The sequence below is a fragment of the Osmerus eperlanus genome, chromosome 13 (genome assembly GCF_963692335.1).
Source record: "Osmerus eperlanus chromosome 13, fOsmEpe2.1, whole genome shotgun sequence".
NCBI classification, from domain to species: domain Eukaryota; kingdom Metazoa; phylum Chordata; class Actinopteri; order Osmeriformes; family Osmeridae; genus Osmerus; species Osmerus eperlanus.
Window position 1 is genome coordinate 248194 of NC_085030.1, and position 18327 is coordinate 266520.

Sequence of the window (18327 nt, forward strand, 5' to 3'; positions counted from 1 at the left end):
AGGACGCACCAGCAGATTAGGACAGGCCTGAAGGGCCTCAAGGACGCCAGGAATACTGAATGCCTCGTAACCTCTGACCCTGCGGCGCTCCAGGTAACGAGGGTGCAGCCCATAAAGCTGCTCCAGGTCAGGCATCTTCTTCAGTAGCAACAGGAAGCTGGAGTCTGTGAAACCTGACATGCACAGCAGACACCAAGTCATGCCTATGTAGCATTAAAGAGTACTAGTGGTAGCACTCGTAGCTAGTGGCCACCAGAGAGCAACAACACTAGGCATTAGCTGAGGGATGGTAGTTAACTGCCACAGCAGAAAGGGCATTAGCAGTGTGACAACCAGGAGCCTACCTGAGGGCATGTACTCCCACCAGCGGCTGGCACACAGATCCACCACCTTGACCACCCTGAGGTAGAGAGTCACCGCCTCCCTCAACTTCCTGGACAGGCACTCCATGCACATTATGTCTTGCATGGGCAGGTACCTGTATGAAAAGGTATAGGGTTATCGATCTCTCTATTGGGGGGTGTAGGGTTATAAATACTTATAATGGGAAATATATAGTTATAAGGGTACAGCTATGGATTTCTAGCTTTATGGTTAGGGAGGGGTAATGAAGAAAAACAGAGAGGGGGGGGGGGGGGGGGGGAGGCACATTAATTGCCTCAAGCACTAAGGCTAAAGCCAATACCAACCTGAATATGTGGCAGAGGACCTCGTGTGACAGCTCATTGATGTAGTCTTTAGGCTCCTCCAGCCTGGGGGGGTCTGCCTGGCCGCCCCCAGCCAACTGGGTCCTGCTGGTCTTCCTCCGGGGGGCCATCATGGCCAGGGCAGGGGGCAGCAGGTCCACCCACACCCAGGGAAGGCTACTCTCTCTCTGCCTCCCTCAGCCCAGCAGCCCCTACTCAGGCATGTACCCTGACCTGCAGTCACACTCGCTTTGTACCAACAAGCCTATGAGAATGGAAAAGAGACATGGGTTCAGTTTTTGCACAGTCACTCACTGGTAAGATAGAGGAAAGAGATGACAAAATTAAGGGATGTAACTCTTGATATAGGCAACTAGGTTTAGAGCTAGCAGTAGTTACATTTTACATTTAGTCATTTAGCAGACGCTCTTATCCAGAGCGACTTACAGTAAGTACAGGGACATTCCCCCGAGGCAAGTAGGGTGAAGTGCCTTGCCCAAGGACACAATGTCATTTTGCACAGCCGGGAATCGAACTGGCAACCTTATGATTACTAGCCCAATTCCCTAACCGCTCAGCCACCTGACTCCCATATAGTTAACGTGGATAGTGATGACATTTACCATATCTCGGAACTTTCAGACACAATAGTGACACACGACGATAATAGCACAGCAGCGTGGCATGTCATCAATACTTGAGTTACCTACTGTATTTATATTTGGAAATGTTTTCAAATGGAACTGAAATATATATGACGCTAGTTAATGAGCAAGTCAAATACCATCTTGTCATGTCATGTCTCATCAACATGTCGGTTTGCTGTGGCGCATAATAACTATCGATACATATAAAAGAGACCCCGCTAGCTCATGCTAGCCAACCTAGCTAGCTAGTGCTAATGTTAGCATGGTATTGTTACTATGGCTTGGTTAATGATGATGCAGCTACTAGATGGATACGCTATGTCCCTTGAAACCCTGACCTAGACATTACAACTGGGTGGTCAGATTGTTACAGCTACCATAATTTAAAGCCAGACACCTAGGCTCATTATAATAGCACACTACTAGACAGAAACAAACGAGCAGCTTAGACAAAGACATTAAATATGTGCATGCAAAGTAATGAGAATGCAGGCACGAACACAAACATGAGCTAACGTTAGCTTTATATTAACTGCTAGCCAGTTAGCTAGCTAGTAGTTAGGGTTAGCAAACAACACATCGTACCGTGTTAGCGAGCTAGAGGGAAGCTAGGACCAACATGCACCTTAGGTACTAGGTTAACAACATCACCTTTTGTGCTATTGACAGTTCATGAAGATAGGGGCGAAGTACAGTCGTTACACCAGAACTCCAATGCAGGAGCTGGAACACAATGAAGTTCACTTTCTTCTTTATAACGTCCAAGCGGTCAAATCTTGTAGCAGGCGAGCAAGTATGTATGCTACAGAACGCCTTGCCGTCAACAGCTAGAGCTAGCTAGCTAACGTAGCAGTGCTGTTAGCTCCCCAACCCGACACTACAGTAATGAAGTTACAAGCTAACGCCTTCTGTGGCAGCGTCGGGCTGTCTGATGCGCTTTATCGTTGATGCTCTCTGAACCAGAACTGATCCAGGAACTGAGACCTGAAAGTCTCTTTCTCCAGCGGGAGGTATAAACAACTTAGATGTGAAAGATGATGAACTCGCACTTTAAAGCTCTCTGATGTTCAGAACGACGTGATTCCGTCATCCTAGTAAGAGGAAGCCCGCCCCTTAGCTATCTCACGTTCTCCCTTGTTGGTGGGGGCAGGGCCGCAGGGCTATGGTTCTAGAATGGCAATAAGGTGGTGTGGATATACAAATGCATAAAATTAGAACTGTAGCGTGTAATTACAAGATATGTCTAAAAACCCTTCCTACCAACGCTAATTAAAAAGTAAAACAATCAGTCGAACAGTCAATGTAGCCAAAATGCCACTAGATGGCCATACAAGTCCATTCCTCAACGAAGTCAAGAGACATTCCTAAAAACATCCATGTATATCCTAAAATACAGTTAATGCTTATTGACTGTGTGCAAACAGAACGGTTTATTTTTATTTTATTAAAATAAAAAATCAAGGAAAAAAAGACAGAAAGTAGGCTACAACATTTCCATATTTGGTGTCATTGACAAATATCCAGCCTTCAACTTTCACCTTTTAAATCATGCCATTGCCAGTGGTGATTTGCAGTTACAACCACCTGGGGACCTCAGAGGAAGCCAAGGTGTTTTCTGGGACCAGGGCCGGTGGAACTCTGCCCCTAATTAATAACCATCAAATCCTATTGGGAATATTTATCTGCCTGCTGCTGAGAGAACAGCTTGATTTTCCCAGAGCATTCCTCATGCCCTTAGACTAACAGAGCTCTGAGGCCTACCCAGGGAAAGGCCCGAGCACACACACACACACAGACACACACACACACACACACACACACCAAGCCAGACCACACTGCCCTCTCTGACTCTAGCTCACTGCAGAAACAACATTTTCCCACTTTTTCCTTCATTGAAATACATTTATGGCAAACACATTGAGTCAGAGAACAATAATGGATGTTTTATTGCAAAAATATGACTGTACAGCCAGGAGAACCAGAGGGGGTCTACAGCATGAAAGCTTTCACAGAGGAGAAGGATTAGGGGGGACTGTTGGTGTGGCTGAAAACTAGGGTTCCATACCTGGTTTAGACCATGTATAAAACACTCCTGTTCCTGGAGGACTGGCTAAAAGATTCATTGAAATGTTTGCTATGCTTTCCAAGAAGGAAAAAAATACTGAGTTTGAGAACTGGCCAGAAGGGTGATCTGCATACACAACCAGGCCAGATGTTACCAATACAATTAATATTTCTGTTCCTTATTGCTCCGTTGCTTGTTTTCAGACACATCTACAGATCACTAAAATATCTTTTTTGGTGAGCTATAAAAATGACAATGAATAAAATGCACGTCCTTTCTAGATTTATATAAAAATATACCTGACAAGAAATTTGAATAATACAGCCACCCAGTGCCAAGAGAGACCTCTGCAGTTCTGACACACACACACACACAGTGAGTAACATGGTAATACTGTAGTTCTCAGGCACAGTTGGATACATATCATTGTTAATATTATACAATAGCTGAATACAAAAATAGAAAAAGCCCTTTTTAACATTATTATCCATTTGTCTATCCATCCATTTTCCCTGATGAGTTGTGCTCTACTCTTGGAGTCTCACACCGTAACATCCTCTTACAGACAACACCACAGCTAGCGTAGCAGCTAACAGTCAAAAGCTAGCTACACTTAACACTTAAACATTCTGGCGAGTACACCTTGGTTTATTGGTCACAGTTGACATTTTGAACACACAGAGGCTAACTCACTTATGTACAATTTTGTTTCGTGGAGGCTAACGTGGTTGCACATTCCAGCACTGGGTCAGCTCCAGTCCATATTAGGGTGTGGAATTTACATTAATTGAAACGTAAATTGGAATTAAATTCCTAAATCTGACTGGAAGCAGGAAGTGTACAGCAGGAAGGTTGCTGTTATTCAGCAAATGCACCATGGAGGATGTAGTTCATATCTTTGGGGTTCCATCTGTGTGGCTCATCGTCCCTTGCTTGTAGTCCATTGATGGGTGTGAGTAGCAGCAGTGGCTTAGGGACAAGACCACAAGGGTGGAGTGTGTGTGTGTATGTAAGTGTGTGTGTGTGTGTTTGTCTGTATGCGCTCACTGGTCCGCGATTAGCACTGGTAGTGGAAGTGCTGGTGAACCTTGCCTTCCATGTGTGCGTGGGAGTGTGTGTGCGTGTGTGTGTGCATGTCCGTGTACACCTTAGAGCAGACCTTGGGGGTGGCGCTTAGGGCGGCCGGGCTCAGGCCCAGGAGTCTGTGAGGGGGGCAGTCGGGGGTGGGGGGATCCTTGTCTGAAGGGGGTAGGTGGTGGTCTCGGTGTGCAAGGGCACGGGGGGGCAGTGCTGCGTGGCGCCGGCGGCTGTGGCGCCGGCGGCTGTGGCACAGCCAGAGGACGATGGTGCCCATCATGAGGAGGGCAGCAGCCGGGATGCCGACGATGAGAGGCCAGGGCAGGCCGGAGCTCAGGTGGGGCGGGGTGACTGTGTTCTCCACCTGGGGATCTGAACACACACACACAAGAAAAGAGAGGTCACGTGAGGGTAGAGAACACATACATGGATGCAGGCAAACACACACGCTCACTCCTACCCGGCAGCACGGTGAGGTAGGCGCTACGAAAGCTGTAACCCATGGTGTTGGCGCCCAGACAAATATACATCCCTGCGTCCTCTTCCGTTGCCTTGACGATGGCCAACTTGTTGAGGTAGGAGCCGTCGGGCCGAGACCACACCTCACCCGTGGGCAGGACCACAAAGTGCTGACCTCCGACCTCCAGGGTGGAGTTGTAGCGCTCCTCCGCCCCCATGTCCACCCTCTTCAGCCACTGGACCACGGGCTTGACATCGCTGTGGACCCGGCACTGGAAGGAGGCGGTGCCGCCAAACTCCACGGTGGTGTTGACCGGGTGGGTCCCCGTTAACACCGGCTTGCAGTGGGAACGCTCTGAGGGATAGAGAGAAAGAAGGAAGGAAGATTTTTAAAAACCCAAGTCCAAGAGAGACAGAGAACGAGAGAGAGACCAAGAGAGAGAGATAAAAGAGACAGAGACCAGGAGAGACAAAAAAGAAAGATAAGAGACCAAGAGAGAGAAGATCTGAGCTACAATTACGACCCCACAATAACGACCACGTCACCATCATTACACATCTAACCATCCTTTCATTAGTTGGTGTGTATATAACTACTCTCCACACGTTCCCCCCAACCTGATCCCCATTCCCATACCTATGACATCCAGCTTGTATGTGGCGTTGATGTGGCCGGCAGGGTTGGTCACCTGGCAGGTGTACCTGCCGCCGTCCCCTGGCTGCAGGTTCTTCAGGGTGAGGGTCCACTGGGGGCGGGCATCCCTGCGAGGGGGGGGTAGGGGTGTCTGGTCCTTCCACCAGGTGATGGAGGGAGGGGGGCTCCCTGTGGCCTGGCACTTCAGACGCACAGAGCTACCCACAGGCTTGTAGAGGACACGGCGACGCATTTTGGTCGGCTGGCTGAATCTGGGCTTGACTAGGAGAGGGAAGAGGGAGGTGGGCACACAATGATGATGTCACAGGGATTAGGTCACTGAGGTCAGGTGTATGGCATGAGAATATTGAAATCTGGATGACAAACCCCCTGAGAGCAGCCCCAGACTCTTCTCCTGGCCCAGGGTACACCAGAAGGGTGTGAGTGTGTGAGAATTTGTGTGTATGTGTGTGTGTGAGTGTGTGTGTTAGTGTGTGAGAATTTGTGTGTGTGGGTGTGAGTGTGTGTGTTAGTGTGTGTGTTGTCTCACCCCAAGGTTCTCCAGTAGGGTCTGGCTGGATCAGTTCAGCACTGGGTTCTGCTGCCACAGAAGGAACACTGGTCTGGCTCACCACTACTGTATCATCTGAAACACACACACACACACAGGAATTGTAAAAACACGTGTGTGTTGAGGGATCTATGCTGGAGTCTTGACATGTTGATGTAGCTGTGGCCTCCAGCAGGGCTAACAGACAAAGAATGGCAGAGTGTTGAAGAACTGTGTGTAACCTCCTCTGTGTCTGTCAGTTATAGAGAAGGTGGCCTGTTCTCCTAGCAGCCGTCAGAGGCAGAGGCACGGAAGTGGAGACAGAATTAGGATGGGGCAGGCAGGAGGGCAGAGGAGGGCGTTAGGGAGGAGAAGAGTAAGGTTGACTGAGGCAGGGGGGGTGAAGGTGATCAACACATTGGTGAGGTAGTAGTGAGGGGCTGGAGGCGGGGGAGGCAGGAGTGAGGGACTTGAGGCAGTGAGGCAGGAGTGAGGGACTTGAGGCAGTAAGGCAGGAGTGAGGGACTGCAGGCAGGGACGCAGGGGTGAGAGACTGGAGGCAGGGGTGAGACAGGGGTGAGGCAGGCTATGCTAACAGAGCAGCATTGTTGCCTATCCCAGGTTCCCCTGCTGCCTCCACCAGGAAGGCCTGTTGACTTAACCCTGACCAGGAAGCCAATTAACAACCCTCAGCTCTACTTCACTGGCCAATGGGGGGTGAGAGGGGGGGGCTGCTAGACACGCCTCTCTGGAACCACCCACAGGAATGTATAGAGTACCTGTTCTAGCCCTGCTGACTGGGCACACACACAGTCTCTCTCCATGGCAGGGATGCTTGGGGTGTTGGACAGGACTGAGAGCAGGTCGGAGGCCAGAGAGAGTTGAACCGTAGACGGTCTAATGAACAGATGAGAAACGTTGGCCAGTCCAAACACAAACTCTACGCAGCTGTCACTGCCAGCACAGGATGTGATGAAGGAAGGAAAACACACTCAGCCAGAGCTGTCTGTGTGTGTGTGTGTGTGTGTGTGTGTGTGTGTGTGTGTGTGTGTGTGTGTGTGTGTGTGTGAAAGTAAGGAGAGAAAAAGTGATGCTAGCAGAGTTTTAATATGGTGGATTGGAGACTTTTCCTCATCTTCACACACACACACATACACACATGCAGAGGGGCACAGGAGTGGAGACGGCGGGTCTGGTCCTGGGGAGACCGGGCTAGCCTGTGTTTATAAGGCCACATGTTAGTTTTTCCTTCTGAGGAGGAACTTAAAAGGAGCTGTGATCAAACAGCTTCATTCTCCATTCATACCTGGAACACACACATACATGGTCCTGAGAGTGTGTGTGTGTGAAAGAGAGAGAGAGAGTGGGTGTGTGGGTGAATGAAGACCTTTTTGGGAAAAAGACCAGGTTTCAGTGACCCCCACAGCAATGACTGAAGTAAAAAAACATCAAAAAAGGAAGAGAGAGAGGTATTTTTGACTTTGATCTAAAAAAGCTAACTTGTGGAGAGAAGGTGTACAGTACTACTGAATTTTCAATGTTCAATGAACTTTCACCTTAAAAGACAAACACACAATCTACACTGACTGGCATTGGTTTCATACTTAAATCCATTACAGTAGCAAGGAAATGTGTGTGTCTGCCTGAAAGGGCTTTGTGAAACCATGGTAGTCAGGCAGGGAGGGAGCTAATTAAAGACTGCCTAATTAGTCTCACCGCTGTTCTTTTTGCTAACCACCGCCACGCCGCAGGAAGTGACCTCACGTTAACCCCTCCCTGGTAGCTGGTAGGCTGTGAACAGTTCCTCTTCACTAACCAGGAACTTAAGGTACTCACTTTGACTCTTTCCGACAGCCAGACAGCCAGACTACAGACAGACAGGGGTCTGGTCTTGGTTTGGGTCTCCATGTCACTACTGCAGTCATCTTAGCAGGAAACTAATGAAGAGGGAGTGGTGTGTGTGTGTGTGTGTGTGGGGGTCCTGCAGTCATTCATTAACACTGGGGTTGTGACTTGATGGAAAATAACCCCCTTCTCCCCTTGAATGGACCAACCCGGAACACGCCTGCACTTCTGAAATACCCTACTGTGGTCACAGCACTCCCCTCTAGCCTGACGACACACTCACGCGCACACACACACGCTCGCCAAAACCTGTCTCACATCTACACACACACACAGACCCCCCCTAGACACTCTGAGCGGTCTGGAGCTGGTCTGCCAGGGTAATTTTGATACAATTATCCATTTAGGTGAGGGAGACATGGGCTAAACTGCAACACATGTACCTCTGCCTGCAAACAAAGAACAAAGGGTCCCAGAGGTGGAGCTGCACTACCAGGCCCGTCATAAAACCTCCTGCACCAGAAGGCCCTCTGTGAGGACAGACCAGAGCAGACTGCTGTCTGACCAAAAGCCACAGTCTCCTCCACCACAGGGACCAGAGGGACAACTGAGACCAGGACTGTGGGTGGGACAGACAGAAAGACAGACAGACAGGCATAGAGATAGACAGACACTTCAGATGACAGAGACACACAGTCATACAGAGACACACATTGGAAAAAATGTAATGTTGGATTCACCTGTATTTTCAATTCATTACCAAACACAAATGCGTGGAACAACTTGACCATGTTTCAAGTAAATCCAACGTTTTCCCCAGACAGACATACAGACAAATAGACCAACAGACAAACAAACCGACAGACACCTACTGGCAGACGCAGACAGGCCAGCAGACAGGTCAGTGCGGAGGTACAGTAGCTGATAATACTACAGGCGCAGGGTGTGTGAGGTGGGACTCAGTCAACATTTACTCAAGTCTCCTCACAGCAGCAGACAGCAGCAGTAAACAAGCAGGACAGTCTAGTTTCATCCCTAACCGAGCACCTGGTTCCATTACCTACTTTGTTTTTAAGATTAATCAGAATAGGGTTAGGTTTAGGGTGGGAAACGTATACAGGACTGCACTGTAGCTCTCCAGGAACAGACTTGGAGATCCCCACAACCTCACTTCCTCGCTCACCATCAGAAACGATTACACGCAATTTGACATGATGTCATGATGTCTGTCTAGCTGTGTGGCACGGCTGATGAGAGCTTGAGTACACAAAGGATCTCCTATCAGCAGGGAGATGTGTGTGTGTGTGTTTGTGTAAGCAGGTTTCATATTTGTGTGACGTCGTCAGGCCTGCCTGTCAGGTGAGAGCACCTGAGCGTGGAGGGGTCTGGGGTAGAAGACAGAGAGCAGGGACAGACATGCTGCTAGCTACATCACAGCAGCTCCTGTTACACCACGACACGCAGTCACACACACACACACACATTCAACCAGAAACTTGAGGTTCACCTCTCCCCTCCTCCTCTCTCCTCCTCTTCCCAACCACCTCTCCCCTCCTCTCCCCTCCACCTCTCTCCTTCTCCTCCCTCCTCCTCTGTGCCCATGCATGTTGTGAGGCAGGCTGTGCCAGGTTTAGGTCTGTCAGGAGAGATCACATGTCTCCTGGTGCACTACCTCCCTGGATGCTGGAGAACACCACAGCCTGGCTGGAGTTCCCCTGGCCTCACACACACACACACACACACAGACATACACACATAGACATACACACATAGACAAACACGTACACACACACAGACATACACAGACACACACACACACACAAGCTCACACACACACACACACACATACAAACAAACCCACACATTACAGCACATAGTGACACGCGCAATACCATTCATGTAACACACATGCACACACACACACATGAAGAGTTAATGACCCAGTGAGCGGTCAGCAGGTCAGTTCTACAGGGACCAGACCAAGGCAGGCGTTGTAACTCAACTGTCCCACAATCCTCTCTGGGACCTAACAGGAAGACTGCCGGCTGCTCTCAATCCTCACTACCCCTGACACACACACACACACGCACAATAACACACACACACTCCTTTCCACAGTTTAGTCTCTTCAGTCACCAATAAAGTACCCCCCCCACTCAGAGCCTCCCCCCTGGTGCCCTGCTGCCCCCATCGACCAGGAACAACAACCTCATAACCCCCCCCCTTACCCCGTTACCTCACCTCAACATAATAACCCCACCCTCCCTCCCTTCCTCCCAACCCCCCCTCAAACTCCACAGCGGCCCTCCATCACCAAACAAAAAAAAAATTTGCTCCCCTTCTTCACACAAATGAAGATATTTTGTAAGTGTGTGTGTGTGTGTTTTGGTCTGTGTACAAGTGTGGGCATCTGCCCTGCTGTGCGTGTAAAGTAAGTAACAGTGTATAGTGTTACAGCCCTGATAAACATGCGTGGTGTGTGTGTGTGTCAGCAGGTAAAGAAGCAGCCCTTTGTTCTCAGGGTGTGTGTAACCTCTGCAGTGTCCTCTCAGTACCAACAAGTCAGCAACAGTCGTCGCTACGGCTCCAATGTTACACTTCCACAACGGCTGAACCCGCTCACTGTAGGCTGGCTGAATGAAACCATGTTCCTATAATGTTGCCGTGTTTGTGTGACCGTTTTTGCGTGTGCATGAGGCGTGTATGTTTGTGCGGGTCTTTGTATGTTTATGTGGAGAGGGTATGTTTACGAACTTGTGTTCGTCTTTGTGTGTGTGCCCGTGTGGTGCAGATCCCCTCCCACAATGACGAGTGTTTTTGTGTGTGTGTACAGATCGTCACCTACAACGAGTGTGTTCGCCTTTGCGTGCGCATGTGTGTCTAACCGTGTGTGTTCAGCAGATTCCCACCTAGGACGACGAGCGTGTAGTTAACAGCCACGCTGCCAAACCCGTTGGTGACCCTGCAGACGAAGCTGCCAGCGTCCCCCTCCTCCACCTCCCGGATCCTCAGCCCCCGCTCCAGCACACGGTAGCGGCTCCAGCCAGGGTTCACGTTGCGGCCGTCCTTCACCCAAAGCACCAGGGGCGGGGGGTCTCCCTCCACGGGACACGCCAGCCGGACGCTGCGGCCCACCCAGGCCGTCTGACGCTCCTCCACCGGCCGGCTCACCCAGGGTGGGCCTGGACACACAAACACACAAGCACAGAGATATACACACACAGAGAAAGAAACAGACAGACAGACAGATGAGGGAAACATTATATTAGATAGAGCGCCCGGTCCCAACACAAGCTCTTCTCCTGTCTGGCCACCCAATGGTGGAATCAACTCCCCACCTCCATCAGAGACACTGACTGTCTCCCCACCTTCAAGAAAAGGCTCAAGACGCACTTGTTCCGGGAGTACAACGGTACTTAGGAATGTTTGGCTGGACCTGATGTTAGTTTCTTCCAGGATCACAATGACTCTTATTGAGAGACTTGTTGCTGTTGTTGGTTAGCTGTAACTGTCTTAAAATGATTGTCATGCAACAAGGAGCGACACAGAACTTGGGGTGGGGGGGGGGTCCTCACAAGAGAGGTTCCACCAATTGGAGAAGAGCGCAGAATGACATAGTGATAGAGGAGGGGGAAGGGGGGTGGGGGGAGAGAGATGGAGAGTGAGGAAGAGAGGGAGGGAGGCAGATTGAGATGGAGACCAAGGGGGTTGTGCTCAGTTATTCGAGGGGAATGTCTTGTTATTCCTGTCAGGGTTTTTTTTCTGCCTGCTCATTGCGTACACAGAGTTCTTTTCATCCTGTCCGCTCAGCAGTCGAGCTCCCACGAGAGCTGCTTTCCACTTCCTCTGGCCCTGCGCACCGCTGGTGTGTGTGTGTGTGTGTGTGTGTGAGAGTGTGTGTGCTCATGTCTGTGAGTATGGTGTGTGCGTATGTATGAGTTTATGCGTGTGCATGCCTGTGTGAGTGGATACAGTGCAAGTGTGTGTGTCTGGGAGTGTGTGTGTGTTGGACAGCACCCCTCATTCATGCCTGGTACTGTCACATCCTGTGGCGTTAACAGCAACAGGTGGGAGAACAGCCAACTTTATGGAAACAGAAACACTAAACTCAACCTAAAATGTCTGTTTCTCTGCCTGGCTAAAGGTTTGTGTGTGTAAGTGTGTAAGTCAAAGAACTGTTTTCACCTGGAGCATCTGGTAGACTTCCAGGAAAGTGCCAAAGGAGGGAGAGAGATAGAGAAAGAGAGAGTAAAGTGGAGCAGAGAAGTGGAGCTTGTTTTCGGTGCAGGCGTACAGTTACAGAACATTCCTCAGAGTTAGACTGAGATGGCTCTGTGCTCCAAGTGAGGACCAGCCAGACATTTTACTGCTCCATGAATAGAATTCCAGGTAGACAGAGGAGACCTGGTCCTCCGGAATAGGAGAGGAGAGAGGTTCCTTCTGTCACAGAGGTGTCTGGTTGTGACGGCAGAAGATTTAAAGTGGCTTGGAGAGGGGAGTGAGGGGGGGACAAGGGTCACGGGTATGAGGGTGCCGACAGGGAGGGGAAGGGGGGGTGGGGGGGTGAAGGGAGGGGGGTTGAGGAGGGTTGGGTCCACCACCAGTAGGTAGGCCTGACTGGATCTGTTGGCAGATGAGGCGCCAGCCAGAGAACCCCCCAATCTGAACTGACACACGCACACACGCAAACACACCCAAGCACGCACATACACACACACAAGCACGCACACACACACACACACACACACACTGTTCTGAGACACATAACAGACAAATGCTCTAAAGTAACAGGCAAGAGTGTGTAGAGTTGACAGGAGTGAGCTGCTACTCCCTTTATACATCATCTGTGTGAATGTGTGTGTTTGTGCGTGCGTGTGTGTGTGTGTGTGTGTGAGTGAATGTGTGTTTGTGTATTTGTGCTTTAACCAAGCTAGATAAAAGTTACCAACTAAAAGACAAATGAAAAGACAGGCAAGTCTGATATTAATTTCAATCTCAATGCTACAGACATCTGCATTTGAGTGGGTGTGTGTGTGTGTGTGAGTGTGTGGGGGTTTGAGATGGTGGCCTAGAATCCGGCAGAGGAACAAAGAGCTTCAAACAGCACACCACAACACAGCTTCAACTTTTAACAGCACAGGAAGTGGCATATACATGTGTGTAAGAAAAATTTAAAGATCATAATATATATATATATATACTGTATATAGTATATATACAGTATCTATATAGAGATATAGACGATGAAAAAGAAAAAAAAGTATAGTATGTGTACATTATATACAGCTCTGGGAAAAAATAAGAGAAGAATAAGAATTTTACCCTTCTGAAAATAAAATTGTCCTTCTCAACTTTTGAAAAAAGGAAAGAAAATGTGCAGTGGTCTTTTTTCAGTTGTATATGGTATAGAGAGATGTTGATAAAGAGAAAGTAAGAACGAGAGATTCTTATCAATGAACCAAAAGAGTCTGTGTGAGAAGAGGGGAACAAGGCTAAGAGATCTACCAGCCTTGAACTGGTCCAATCCTGGTCCTGACAGAGGAGAGATCTATTGGCCCTGAGCTGGTCCTATCCTGGTCCTGAGAGGAGGAGATCTACTGGCCCTGAGCTGGTCCTATCCTGGTCCTGAGAGGAGGAGATCTACTGGCCCTGAGCTGGTCCTATCCTGGTCCTGACAGGGAGAGGGCTGAGGCAGAACAGTTCTATTGTAGCAGCATGTTTGTCTAGAGAGATAGGAGCATCAGACCAAACACACCAGGCACAGGAATTCAGCTCCTTATCACGGCCAAGATTAGAACCTGTGTGTGGGTGTGTTTTGAGTGTGTGTGTGATATAAAGAAGATATGAGGCCCTGGCAAACATAGCTAGGTTTACAGCCCCTGTTTACCTCTGATTCACCCCAGTAAATATGTGTGTGTGTGTGTGTGTGTAGGTGAGTGGATATGTGTGTGTGTGTGGCAGCTTCTCCACTCAGCAGTAGGTGAACCATGTCTTGACCTCTCTCCTATGCACTATGCAGCAGAACTCACCCCTCCAGGGGCGTAGCCACGTGGTGGCCAGGGGGGGGCACCATTGGTCAGAGAATGGCCACCCTGCCTTTTTTTTTTTAAACCTTCCTGGACAGAAACGGTATAAAGCTGAAATAAATGCATTCGTATTTTTTTTATAAAGTCGTCTTATATTGGCATTTGTCACTTATGCTACAAGCCCCATATTCGCAACATGTTGGGTCACGCCCCCATCAACAGCGCAAGACACAAACCAACGTACCTGCATTCTCACAGTACTTCAATGGAGACTAGCAGCTAACCACTGGATACCGTTAGAAAAGTGCTGCTCTGAGTGATGCAGTGTGTGAGTTTTAAAATAGTTTTTGACAATCAAGTGCCACCCCAAATAAAAGACTGGCCAGAGCTGGCCCCCCCAGAAATAATGTCCTGGCTACGCCCCTGCACCCCTCTATGAATCTTCCAAAGATAGACAATACCTGGTCCTCCTCTGGGAGAGCAGAGGAGAGATAAAGATCAGGAGGCCCTCCCATCCTTCCATCCTTCCTTCCCTTCTCCAGCTGTGCCACCAGGGTCTACCCATCATGAATGCTGCTGTTCTGTGAAAACCACAGGACTCAACTAGCCACCTCCACCCTCATATGTCCCTCTGTTCCTCCTCCCTCTCCTCCTCCCTCTACACCACTCCTCTCCTCCACCTCCTCCTCTCTCCCCTATACCTCTCCTCCACCTCCTCCTCTCTCCCCTATACCTCTCCTCCACCTCCTCCTCTCTCGCTCACCTCCTCCTCCCTCTCCTCCACCTTCTCCTTACTCTCCACTAGCTCCAACCCTCCTCTCCTCCACCTCTTCTTCCCTTATTCCATGCCTCAGGACTGCACTCTCCTTCACTCCTCTCATTCCCCCCCATCCCATCCTCCCCTTCTTCACCTCCCCACCCCACTCATCTCCTCCACCCCGTCCTGTCCTCTCCCTCTCTCACGCAGGCTGTGTTCAGACCTCTGACTCAGTGTGACAGGCTAAAGACCAGGGTGAGGGGGAGGGAGGGGAGGAGAAAGGATCTTGTAATCCCTGTAGTTAAAGAACCTATAATCCCATCTGTAGCACAAAGACCTGACATGGGGAGCAGCTCCACACACACACACGTGCACACACATGCGCCCCCACACACACATGCACACATACACAGATATACAGCCTGGTCTTGTGTGAGCACACAGCCCCGGCACGCTAAGTCCACAGGAATGGAGAGAACAATGGAGAGAGGGATGGAGGGATGACAGGATCTCCCAACCTCTCTTTCACTCTTGTACTGCCCCTCTCACACCTGTGCAAACACTGCGCTCCCAGGTAAGAATAGGGCCCAATACAAAAACACACACATGCACACATATAAACACATGTGTACACCATAAACTGGAGTATGGTAGAATGTTTGGAAATGTTAATTATGTTCCGTTTGCCTTTTGTAGACCAGGGCTACAACATTCTCTCTCCTGTGTGGTATGTCCTAGACCAGGGCTAGAATATTCTCTTTCTCTTGTGGTTCTATAAAGACCACCGGTTCTTAAGCACCCCAGGGCTGAGGCCCAGACCAAAACAACAGGCTCATTAGCTAGCCTTGTTTATCTCCAGCTGCCTCTCCTCTGCTCACACACACACAGCGCCATGCTAACCCACATCCCTGCTACAGAGACCGCCACGCGGCTGGGAACCACTTCAAAACAACAATAATGAGGAGGTTTTTCTTCTTCCAGCAGAGTTTAAAGAGCATGGAGGTGAGAGAGAGAGAGAGAGAGAGAGAGAGAGAGAGAGAGAGAGAGAGAGAGAGAGAGAGAGAGAGAGAGAGAGAGAGAGAGAGAGAGAGAGAGAGAGAGAGAGAGAGAGAGAGAGAGAGAGAGAGAGAGAGAGAGAGAGAGAGAGAGAGCAGTGGGAGTCTGAGGGGTTTGGCAACAGCCTCTTTGCATGCTGACTAAGAATATGATGAGATAACACTGATTGATGGGCTACAAAGACTGTTGCCAGAGCAAACGTCAGGTTCGCATCCCATAATAGGTCTGTTTTCCAGATTAGGATTTTAGAGTACTTGTTAGACTAGCTGTGGGTTACACACACACAGAGGAACACACACAGGTACACAGCTTGAGCGACTCTGCATCAGAACAGCTAGCAGGCTTCGAGGGACACACACAAAGTAGCTGGCCGGCACCACCAGATACACTATCAAGCTGTTATCAGTCAGGTATTAACCAGTTGTCTACCACTTACTGTATCCATCACTTATCCACCACAGTCCACCACTATCAACCATTAGCTGCTTAATGATGCCAAGCAGGAGTCCAGGAGACCCCCCCACCCCCCCCACAACCCACACACACAGAATGCATGAGCACACTTAATGGTCGAGTAAACAGAGAGAACAATAGGCTGATGACCGCAAGGGTCAGTGCGACCTCTACGCCCCATAAAGGCTGCTGTGGCCTTCCTGGGTACCTGAGGTCTGGGTCCCACACAAACACACACATAGGTATACTGCAGGTACCAACACTAGTCCACATGGCTGCACATTTAACTAATAATCCTATTTAGAAGCTATTTGCACATTCTTACTCAGGGGGAAGTTTGTGGAATAATTACCATACTAGAGAATCTACATTATACATCAACGACAAATCAATACAAACACACACACAGACCGCACACACCACTCCCTCTAGACAAGACAGAAAGACAGGCCTTTCCCCCTCCTGTATGACTCCACCTGATCTGAAGAGGTCTTGGTTTCCTCTGATTTAACTTCACAACCTTTCTACTTTGCTTGAAACGCTAACTTACACACCTCTGTTCTTACCAAGCTTGTAGATCCCAGCCCTCCAGCCTCTATACCCCAGCCACAGCCTCACATCCAGCCCCTACCCTAGCCACAGCCTCACATCCAGCCCCTACCCTAGCCACAGCCTCACATCCAGCCCCTACCCTAGCTAAAGCCTCAGAACCTCCAGCCCCTGCCCTAGATACAGCCTCAGTCCTCCAACCTCTATACCCTAACTAGAGGGTAACTACCCTAACTACTAACTCAACCGTCCAGCCCCAGCCCCAGCTCGAGCCTCAGCCCCAGTCTCCAGCCCTGGCCTCAGCCCCAGTCCTCCAGCCCTGGCCTCAGCCCCAGTCCTCCAGGCCTGGCCTCAGTCACAAGTCTTCCAGCCCCATGTGTGGTATGTCAGTCAGCAGGGCACCCCTCAGCACAGTTTCCTATTAAACACTCTGCCACTACATGGATTGTGTCTCTCCCTGCTTGCTCTGACTTCACATCAGAGTGAAGACAGAAGCCAAAAGGAGTTCACTGAATTGTTTGATAAATTCCTCAGGATTAAACATGCGAGAGTAGCCGGTGCCTCAGCTGAGTTTACTCCAACAGAAACATTGACAGAACAGAAACGGCAGTGAATAAATAATTTGTTGTGAAAAATGCATTTTCATTATTGGTTAGACGTTTCTTGAAAAGATGCTCAAAATGTCCATAAAAAAGTATCGATTAATATTCAGCTGATCTATATCCATGCTCATTTTTATTAGCATACTTGAATTCAAACATAGGCTATAATAAGCTGCATATGGCTCAGAGGAAACTCGTTTGGACAAATTACACATATGGACAGCATACCACTTCTTTAATTTTCTCGGGGCCACTTTTGAGGAGTTATTCTTACCTTTAGCCTCACACGACGAGAGCAGAGTGAGCAGAACAGCGCACAGAGACACACACGCGTCCATCCAGATCATCTTTCGCAAAGTTGAAAGTCTGTCGAGACACGAGAATTCAGTCCTTCATATTACCCAAAACAGTTGATAAAATTTACCAAATTACATTTAAATTCTTCGAACTGACCGAATTCAATGCATGCCTATAAGTTGGATACTTACATTTTTTCTCCAGCCAAAGTAATGTTGTGAATTAATACCAAACAAAGATTTACTGGCGTTGAAATCTACTTTACTGCACAATGAACCGAATATGAATACTTCACACATTTGACGTTCGAATGTGCGACATTTAATAGTGCAGGGTCAAAAATGGTGAAAAGGTTAAGGGATCAGTCCTTTCTGAAAAAAAAAAGTGCTGCGGCTTCTTGCCTCTCCTCATCCTTCCCGTGCTGTTCTGCATCTCTCGGCTCTCCACAAGGAACAGCGGCACAGCGCTCACTGTGACACAGCTGGCAACCTCTGGCCAATCCAGGACCAGCCTGAGACGGTGATCATATGCAGGTGCAGCATAATAGCGCCCCCTTGTGGTCAGAGTCCGTCTACGGATACCCTTATTAGACACTGTTGTGGTTCATTCATGTTTCAAGTTTCA

General features: G+C 49.1%; 2 protein-coding genes across 3 annotated transcripts in view; both read right to left on the reverse strand.

The window, feature by feature from the left end:
• Positions 1–2447, reverse strand: part of fbxo38 (F-box protein 38) — a 9854-nt gene extending 7407 nt beyond the window's left edge. Inside the window, exons 1-4 of the mRNA XM_062476891.1 lie at positions 1985–2447; positions 690–951; positions 345–478; positions 6–173 (exon numbers count right to left, since the gene is read on the reverse strand). Of these exons, the coding sequence (XP_062332875.1) occupies positions 6–173; positions 345–478; positions 690–820 (433 nt within the window). The 5' untranslated portion in view covers positions 821–951; positions 1985–2447. The remainder of the gene's footprint in view (positions 1–5; positions 174–344; positions 479–689; positions 952–1984) is intronic.
• Positions 2448–3261: 814 nt separating this feature from the next.
• Positions 3262–18130, reverse strand: fgfrl1b (fibroblast growth factor receptor like 1b). Of its 2 annotated transcripts, XM_062476962.1 has the most exons (7): positions 17895–18130; positions 17681–17772; positions 10873–11145; positions 6119–6214; positions 5572–5850; positions 4936–5289; positions 3262–4847 (listed from the first exon to the last, which is right to left on the reverse strand). In XM_062476962.1, the coding sequence occupies exons 2-7, from the start codon at positions 17751–17753 to the stop codon at positions 4456–4458; spliced, it is 1467 nt and encodes a 488-aa protein (XP_062332946.1). In that variant the 5' UTR covers positions 17754–17772; positions 17895–18130; the 3' UTR covers positions 3262–4455. The 2 variants fall into 2 exon arrangements, with proteins under 2 accessions (XP_062332946.1, XP_062332947.1); XM_062476963.1 differs by lacking the exon at positions 10873–11145.
• Positions 18131–18327: the final 197 nt, after the last annotated feature.

Excerpts from the sequence above, each read along its gene's own strand:
- fgfrl1b (XM_062476962.1), bottom strand. The coding sequence starts at position 17,753 with ATGATCTGGATGGACGCGTGTGTGTCTCTGTGCGCTGTTCTGCTCACT. Across the intron at positions 5,851-6,118 it reads CCCTACTGGAGAACCTTGGG|TCAAGCCCAGATTCAGCCAG; the intron begins GTGAGACAACAC and ends TCCCTCTCCTAG. Across the intron at positions 4,848-4,935 it reads CTACCTCACCGTGCTGCCGG|ATCCCCAGGTGGAGAACACA; the intron begins GTAGGAGTGAGC and ends GTGTGTGTTCAG.